At 36.8% G+C, this 8,925-nt stretch overlaps 1 protein-coding gene across 1 annotated transcript; it reads left to right on the plus strand.

Annotated features, from left to right (window-relative positions):
• The first annotated feature begins 575 nt into the window (after positions 1–575).
• On the plus strand, positions 576–1,847 carry LOC105793610 (uncharacterized). The gene is made up of 2 exons (XM_012622484.2): positions 576–957; positions 1,034–1,847. Exons 1-2 carry the CDS (start codon positions 642–644, stop codon positions 1,753–1,755), a joined length of 1,038 nt encoding a protein of 345 aa, XP_012477938.1. The 5' UTR covers positions 576–641; the 3' UTR covers positions 1,756–1,847.
• Positions 1,848–8,925: the final 7,078 nt, after the last annotated feature.

Consider the following 8,925-nt stretch of genomic DNA (forward strand, 5'->3'; position numbering starts at 1 on the left):
AAGGCATAAAGCTGTATTATGACTATCTTCCACGACTCTTAGAATGAAATAAATCTAGGATGGGTTTGTTTCGTGTAAAATAATATTTTTTTTTAAAATAAATTTAGTCAACCTAAAATATTTTATAAGTCAACTAAAATTTAGGTATTTTTTTAGTGGATTCACTACCGGTAATCGTATTTTTTAGTAAAATGTTATACGCATTTTGGCAGCGTAAAGTATTTTACAAACTTTACTGTCCCGTGTTTTCTAGACAAAGAGTAAACAGTGTAGGTTAATCCTGTAAAAGAAAAACCTTTTTTTGGCACCCACGGCTGCTCAGCTGGTCTTGGCTATCGTCTTGCTTAACTAGCTAGCAGATGTTAGTGCTTGAGCTTGAAGCATCAAATTTATTAGAGCATAGCAGTTTCCCGAAGTTCCGATCTCAAGCAATGACATTTCTTAATCATAATGAAATGCTAAATCTCCCAATTGCTTGTTCACATTGAAGAAATCTCACATGGATTTAACCAAATTTCAAGCCAAATTTCTTGCCCCCACTGGCCTTTATATAGTCCTTTTTTCTGCAAAACTTGAAAATCATTCCGAATATATACGAAAAACAAACTGATAAAACACAAAAAAGCTTGCAAAATTCAAGCATGGATGGAAGAAGATATTCGTTCCTTTTGGTTGCCCTTGCTCTGGTTTTCATTTCCATGGGAGCCAGCTTGGCTCAAGGTCAAGGCAAAGCTGGCAACAACAAGAAGGCACCCTATGACGCTGCTTCGACACATTACGAGGTTTTGAAACCCAGCAAGAAAGGACAAGAAAAATTTCTATGCCTTGCACGAGGAGCTTGTAATGGAAAGCACCTGACATGTCCGAGTCAATGCCCCGAGAGGAAACCCAAGAAGAACAAGAAGAACAAAGGCTGCTTCGTTGATTGCAGTAGCAAATGTGAAGTCACTTGCAAATGTAAGTCTCTCGATCTAACTGCATGTGTGTATATGTGCTGATTGATGATTGCTGATGGTTTTAAGTCGCTTTTCAGGGAGGAAACCGCACTGTAATGGATATGGATCTCTCTGCTACGATCCAAGGTTTGTGGGTGGTGATGGAGTTATGTTTTACTTCCACGGAGCCAAGGGAGGGAACTTCGCCATTGTTTCGGACGATAACCTTCAAATCAATGCGCACTTTATTGGAACCCGCCCCCAAGGAAGGACTCGGGACTACACATGGGTGCAAGCCCTAGCAGTTATGTTCGACCGTCACACACTCGTCCTCGCTGCCAAGAGAGTCTCTCAATGGGACGACAGCTTCGAAGCACTCATCGTACGATGGGACGGCGAGGAAGTTAATGTCCCCACCGACGGCGACGCCGAATGGAGGGCGACCGATTCCAATGAACGAGAAGTGGTGATCGAAAGAACCGACGAAACCAACGGCGTTAAAGTGACGGTGGCGGGGTTGGTGGAGCTGAACGTGAAAGTTAGAGCCATTGGAGAAGAAGAAAACAAGGTTCATAATTACCAGTTACCGGCGAACGATGCGTTTGCGCATTTGGAAACGCAGTTCAAGTTCACCAACCTGACCGATCTCGTTGAAGGAGTGTTGGGGAAAACCTACCAACCGGACTATATCAGCCCGGTGAAAAGAGGCGTTCCGATGCCGATGATGGGCGGAGAAGACAATTACCAAACGCCATCGCTGTATTCTCCTGTCTGCAAAGCTTGCAAATTCAAAGGACAAGTCGATTTTGCAAGCATTTAAGGACTAATGTCCATCTCAAATAACTAAAATAAAAAATAACATACATGATGTTCTTTGGTATAATAAAAGTACGTATTTTTCAGTTGGAGTCATTTTTTCTATTCTTGGTAATAAAATGAGTAGTCAAAGACAAAGGTAGCAGCTTAAACAAAACGATTCTTAGCAAAGTGGTTCCTGCTGAATCACATAACAAAAACATAGCAACCCCTTTGTAGGCCAAAATCAGTTCCTTAAGACAACTTGGACAAGAAATCAGCAGCCTTGATGGCTTCTCGGTATATATGCTCGAACTTGATCTCCCACTTGCGTCGACAAACCTCACCGATACCTCGAACGGTCCCACAGGGATTGGTCGAGGTCTCATTGCCATTCAACATATGTATAATGGTTTTGTTATCATTCTCAACTATAAGCCTTCTGATCCCTTTAGACCAAGCTAATTGCAAACCTTCCATGATACTCCAAAGTTCTGCCTTTTGAACAGAACAAACACCCACATTCTTGCAGAACCCGACAATCCACGAGCCATAATTGCCACGCAGCAACCCACCAATTGAAGCTCTTAGACTACTTCGTTCCACAGTTGCATCCGTATTGAGCTTTACCCAGCCCATAGGCGGAAGTTTCCACCCAACTTGCAACAATTGCCTATGTATCCTTTTGTTGGGATTCTGACTACCCTGTCTATAAGCTGCAGCCCAGCTTACGCTTTGCATCAAAATATCTTCAGAGAAAAAATGTTGCTCTTGAAACACTACAGGATTGCGCTGCTTCCAAATTCTCCAGCACAAAGTTCCAAAAATAGACGAACTATCGCAAGCATCACTAGGTAACAGATTATCATTATGAATATTAAACAGTAACTAATCTTTAAGAGGTCAAGAGAAGAATTGAACCTACACATTATGTCGTACTATTTTTTCCAAAGGGTGCTAGTGACTGGGGAATCTCTCATGACATGTCTACTAGATTCAAAACATCTTCTACATACCAGACATGAGGCATCATCTGTAAGTTTGTGTCTCCACCTTTCATAGTTGGTTAAAATCTTCTCTTGAAACAGCAACCACAAGAAATTTCGAACACGTCGAGGGGCCTTTAAGTGCCAAATGTCCTGCCAATCTTGAGATTTTGGGCCCCAAGAATTACAAGATAAATAATTATGGGCACTTGCTACCGAGGCTCGACCATCTTGAGTCCATCTCCACCCACAAATATCTGGATTAGCTTGAATACATGGTGGTTTTGTCACGTCCCAAAAACCGGCCGGGTTAGTAGAAATCAGGTTAGTGAAACCAAGAGTGATCATGTTTTGTTTTTGAGTTTAGATTGTGAAAATTTTGATAAATGATTTGATTTGGTTTAGTGGTTAAGTGTTGTATTTGTGTGTGAGAGATTTTGTGTTCAAATCCCTTTCCTTAAACTTTTTTTATTTTTGTCAACCCCTATCTTTGAACATTTAATTTATAAATTATTTTTGTGCATCTATTAATTACAAGGATGAGCCTACTGGTTCAATGATAAGGCTTCAGCTTACCCAAAGGTCTCGTGTTTGAATTTTATGTATGTGGAGAGAAAATACTTTTGCTATTCTTTGTTCGTGCGGCCGTGTAGTCAAATTTTGAATTTAATTCAAATCTTAGAAGTATGATAGGATTTGGATAGTTAAGTGTTTATTCTTTAATTTTTATTATTGTTATTATCTTTGTTTTGTTAATTTTTTCTAAAAGAATAGTAATATTTGGCATAATCCCAAAAATTTCTCTCCCTCAAATCGTCCACTCTCTTTTGCCCCTCCACTTTCACGTCAGCTTAGTCTTTCCTGCAAATTTTTGTTTTGTTTCTTTCCTTTTCTTTTCAATTCAAGTTTAGTAATAAGATTTTTCTCCTGTGGCTTCCTCTTTTACACTTTTCTCTGCTTTTGGGATTTCTCCTCCTTTGTTTCTTCTACACCGGTGTGGGTCATTTGTGGTAAGGTTGTGGTTCTAAGTTTCGAATTTAGTTTTAGGGATTGTTACATTTGGGATACGATTTTTTAATTATAGTGTGTAATTATAGTTTTCACAATGTGCATCTATTAATTACAAGGATGAGCCTACTGGTTCAATGATAAGGCTTCAGCTTACCCAAAGGTCTCGTGTTTGAATTTTATGTATGTGGAGAGAAAATACTTTTGCTATTCTTTGTTCGTGCGGCCGTGTAGTCAAATTTTGAATTTAATTCAAATCTTAGAAGTATGATAGGATTTGGATAGTTAAGTGTTTATTCTTTAATTTTTATTATTGTTATTATCTTTGTTTTGTTAATTTTTTCTAAAAGAATAGTAATATTTGGCATAATCCCAAAAATTTCTCTCCCTCAAATCGTCCACTCTCTTTTGCCCCTCCACTTTCACGTCAGCTTATTCTTTCCTGCAAATTTTTGTTTTGTTTCTTTCCTTTTCTTTTCAATTCAAGTTTAGTAATAAGATTTTTCTCCTGTGGCTTCCTCTTTTACACTTTTCTCTGCTTTTGGGATTTCTCCTCCTTTGTTTCTTCTACACCGGTGTGGGTCATTTGTGGTAAGGTTGTGGTTCTAAGTTTCGAATTTAGTTTTAGGGATTGTTACATTTGGGATACGATTTTTTATTTGTAGTGTGTAATTATAGTTTTCACAATGTGAATTTATCTTTAGGTAAAGGTTTGCTTTCGATTAACCCTCCAACAAACTGAGGAATTCGTTCTAATTGATGTTTCTTTTGGGTAAGTGTTCTGAATCTTGATTAAGTTTCGTGTGTTGTTACTAAAATTAGTTATATAAATGTTGAGTTTAGGTTCTGGAATTGTGAGTGTTGAATCGGTATAAAAAATTGATCAACTGTGTGACTCGATTCTGTGAAAATAGTGAATGACGTAAAGCTGAAAAGCTTTCTGTCGACACCATACAGTTGTGTGGCAGACCATATGGGTCACACGGCCGTGTGGTAGGCCGTGTAACAGACAATGGTGGTCATACAGTCGTGTGGTTGGTCGTGTGCCAGACCATGTAGGTTACATGGTCGTGTGGTTGGCCAGCCTATATGGGTCACACGAACATATGTTAGGCCATGTGAGCCACATAGGCTGGGCCAGTTGGGCTGTGTGGGCCCATTGTTTAAAAAATTTCACCTAAACTTGTTGACTTCGAAATTCATAATTATACCTTTCATGGGTCCGTTTGGCTTAAATAAGACTTGAAATGTGACATCTGTTGATTTGTGCCTGTATGTGATATAGGTAAGGTATGTGAAAAAAATATATGTACGATTTGTGTTCTAATAACTCGGAAAGCATGATTACATATGAAAAGTATGCATGACATTTGTTTATGGATCTATGTGTTAGTTAATTTATGCATGTGTATCAGGATAGGTTTGATATGTGATAGAGGAAGTGTATTCTGGCAGTATTAGTACAATTTTGGCAGTTAAACCGCAATATCTTAGCAGCTTATTTGCACCTTTATGAGTGGCATACCACCACGACTTGGTATGATTGGATGGATGGACTCTTATAGTCCTAATTGGTGTGATTGGTTGGATGGAGTTGGTGTGTAGAGGACGGGTGTAGGATTTGTGACTGCATTTGTATTTGAATCTGAATACGCCTCTGTATTTGATTATGAAAATACATCTAAATTTGTATATGTGAACATGTTTGAATCTGTATCTGAAAACGTATATATTTATTTATGTATATCTGATTTGTTTCTTGATATGCGTTACACATTGAGCTTGTAAAGCTCACTCTTTGTATGTTATCCTCTTAGGTAATCAACAAGTTTAGGATCGGACGACGTGCGAGAGCTTAGATTAGTTTTCCACATAAGACAAAACGAATTATTTTAATTAAGCTTTTTGATCTATTTGTTGGTTTTTGAGTGTTCTTAAAAGTAAAACTGCAAAATCATATGAATTTGACAAATTGGAATTCAGTTTTCAAAACTTAAAAACTTTGGAAATATCTACTGCAAAGTTAAGTGTTAAACTAAATGCTTTTCCGTAAAATAAGTAAGTTTTGTGCATGAGTTTTTCTAAATAACAATGTAAGAGTTTTTCCAAAAATTAATATTTTCAATCACGTGATTACTAAAGTTAGAGTGAAATTTTTGAAAGTTTATGATGTTTTTATAATTAAATGTTTAAGAGATCATGATGTGAAAATAAGTGTTTTCAAACTTGAGAATTTCCTGAAACTCGTATGAGCTTAGCTAAATTTCCAGATCACACAATTTTTAAGCTAGATTTTAGTTTTTCAAACGAATTGATGTAACTTTTCCAGAATCGGCCATATCGTCTAGGTCGAGTTTGGGGTGTTACAGGTTTAGTTCCAACAATATACATGATAGCCTCATGCGACAAGCAATTAGCAAAATCGTTCCAACCCAATTGCCATTATTATCAACAAAACTCGACATTAATAATGAAATATCATCGGTGTCTAAACTTGTACGATTTCTCCAAAGAGGGCTAAGTTTCAGAACCTAAACATCAACCCAGAAACGAACTGAGTTACTATCACCAAACCACCAACATACACTATCAAGAACCAAATCCCAAACCTGTGATAGCGACTGCCAAACAAAAGAGCAATCATTTCATATTATGCTTTGTGAGCAATCTTCAGTAATCTTATACTTAGTACGTATGACTCGCATACATGAAGCTTCGTGCTTCATGAACATCACCGTTCAAACTTTTTCCCCATTTGGTACCCCTTTAGCTATGAAGTACTATTCTAATTTGGACCACTAGCCCCTAAAATTTGAATGTCGAAATAACGATACTCTAACCTATAAGTTTGATATTACGATGACCCTGAGCAAAACGGGGTTATTCCCTCGAAACTAGACCCCAAAAGAGTTTGTTGTGCCTCCAAAGGTTCCTTGGGGAAAAACTTAGGAGGTGCCCCCCAATACACCTTTACATTTAGCCTGATCAATAGCATTATTAGAGGAAACCGTATTCCCAAAAGATTATTCAAATAAGCTATAAAGTTCAGACCGTACCTCTCCTTTTATCTCATCTTTGAACCCTTGCAACATGACATTAATCTTAGCTTCCAGCTTAGCATCTAGGTGAGATAGTTCTTCCTAAATCTTCATCATCTCTTATTGCAGTACATTCACTTCCTTCTGCAAACGCGTTGTGATTCCACTTCTGGCCATAGCAATTATTGAAGCTCTAACACCTCTGATAAGAATTGAACTAGAAAATCACAATAACAGAATAAGAAAATGGAAAGTAGAGAAGAGTAAGGAATAAGATAAGAGAAAGATAGTAATTAGGAGAATAGAGAATTTGTGCTTAGCAGAATACTGTCCTTTTTTCTTCTTACAACACTTTAAAAATAAAATAAAACAAATAGTTTAGAATTAGGTTACCATAGTTTGCACACCAAAACGCAACGTTTCCACTTAAATTTCAAATCGTCAAAACACACCCATTTTCTTAACTCAGTTTGTTGGCCCATAACATGCAGAAGTTATAAATATGGCTAGGCAGTTATTAAGTTTGTTTAGTAGTTCTTAAGTTTGTTTAATAAGTTGTTAGTAGAATATGTACATAAGTCAACTATTGTAAGCTTATTGTGGAATGATATACAATTAAAAAAAAATCTTTTTACTCTTGGTTTTAATCAATTGTTCTTGGTTTCAATCATTTGTTCTTAGTTTCAATTGATTTTTTTTTATCAATAGATTGTTGTGCTTTTCCTTCACGACAGTGATAGTAGAGGAGGCTGTCGATTGATCAACTTTCTTGCTTTATGGATTTTCTCTGCTTCAGTTTGTGTTTTTTTATTTCTACTTCAGTTTGCTTCGGTTTTCTTGCTTTCTGCTTCAAGTTTTCTTGGTTTCTTCTCTACTTTGTTATGCATTTCTTGGATTTCTCTATTGCAATGACCATTACAGATTGCAATGGAAGAGGTGGAGAGTCCGTCACCATGGATTTCAATTATCCAATGTATTTGTATCCTTCAGACACACCAGGCACTCAGTTAGTTTTGCATCAATTAATGAGTTAGAAAAATTATGTTGTTTGGAGCCTATCCATGTGAATTGCTTTGCTGGCCAATAATAAGCTTGTTTTGTTGATGAATCTTGCTCAAGATAGTCAGTGCAATAAATCTTTTAGTCACAATGTGGTTATTGTAATGCAATTGTTCTTTCATGGATCTTGAACAATGTTAATATCAATCTATTCGCTGGATTCCTGTTTGGAACCAATGCTGCTCATGTTGGAAAAAACGGGTTTGGAAAATACAGTGGAAAATAAATTTAGGGAAAATTTAGAGTTTTAAAATTTTTCCAAAACAAGATCTTGTTTGTAATATCTAAAGTAATAAACACTTAATCAAAATTGTACATTTTCGATTTGTCTAGGATGAGCACTTCGACTGAGTAGTCTTCTCTACTATCCTCAAGCTCACGTCTGCCGAGTGTGGGCTCGCTTTGAATCAAAAAAAATTTCACAAAAAATTACCATTGGGGTAATTTTACAATTTTCCTAAACTTTTGGGCAAGTTGTAAATCAGAAAAATATCTCTAAATTTTTTTTAGAATAATCTCTTCAGAGAATTTTCTCTCTACAACTTTCTCTTGAATTCAAGTGTGTATAAAAAATGACCCAATGTTCTCTTTATATAGGGAGAGTTTAGAGAGTTCAACTATGATTAAAATACTAGAATGTTTATCTACAAGATAAATATTAAATTTAATTTAATATTAAGATAATCACTTTAATATTAAATTAATAAAATACTACTAAGATAAGTATTAAATTAATATTAATATTAAACTATTAAAATAATATTATATTTAGAATAATTAATCTGAAATCAAATTCTCTGGTAAAGTCTCAGTAGGAGTGTAACTCTTCCACTACTCAACCATTGATGACCAACCGCCTCCGGCCACCGGGATGCCACCGGCACCGCCGTGTCTGGTGATGTAGGTGCGACACTCTTACGACACCCCGAGTCGGTTCAGTCCTGGTCAATGATGACCCGACCGGCTTGGTATAGCCACTGGTTGGAACATTGGCCCCGTTTCATATATCGGGTCAGGTTCGACCAGTTTTTGGGTCTTGGTCTTGATTATGGGATCTCTGGCCCAATTTACGATCTCGGGTCCAATTTTCAAGTTCAAATACCC

The sequence above is a fragment of the Gossypium raimondii genome, chromosome 7, assembly GCF_025698545.1.
Source record: "Gossypium raimondii isolate GPD5lz chromosome 7, ASM2569854v1, whole genome shotgun sequence".
Classification (NCBI taxonomy): Eukaryota; Viridiplantae; Streptophyta; class Magnoliopsida; order Malvales; family Malvaceae; genus Gossypium; species Gossypium raimondii.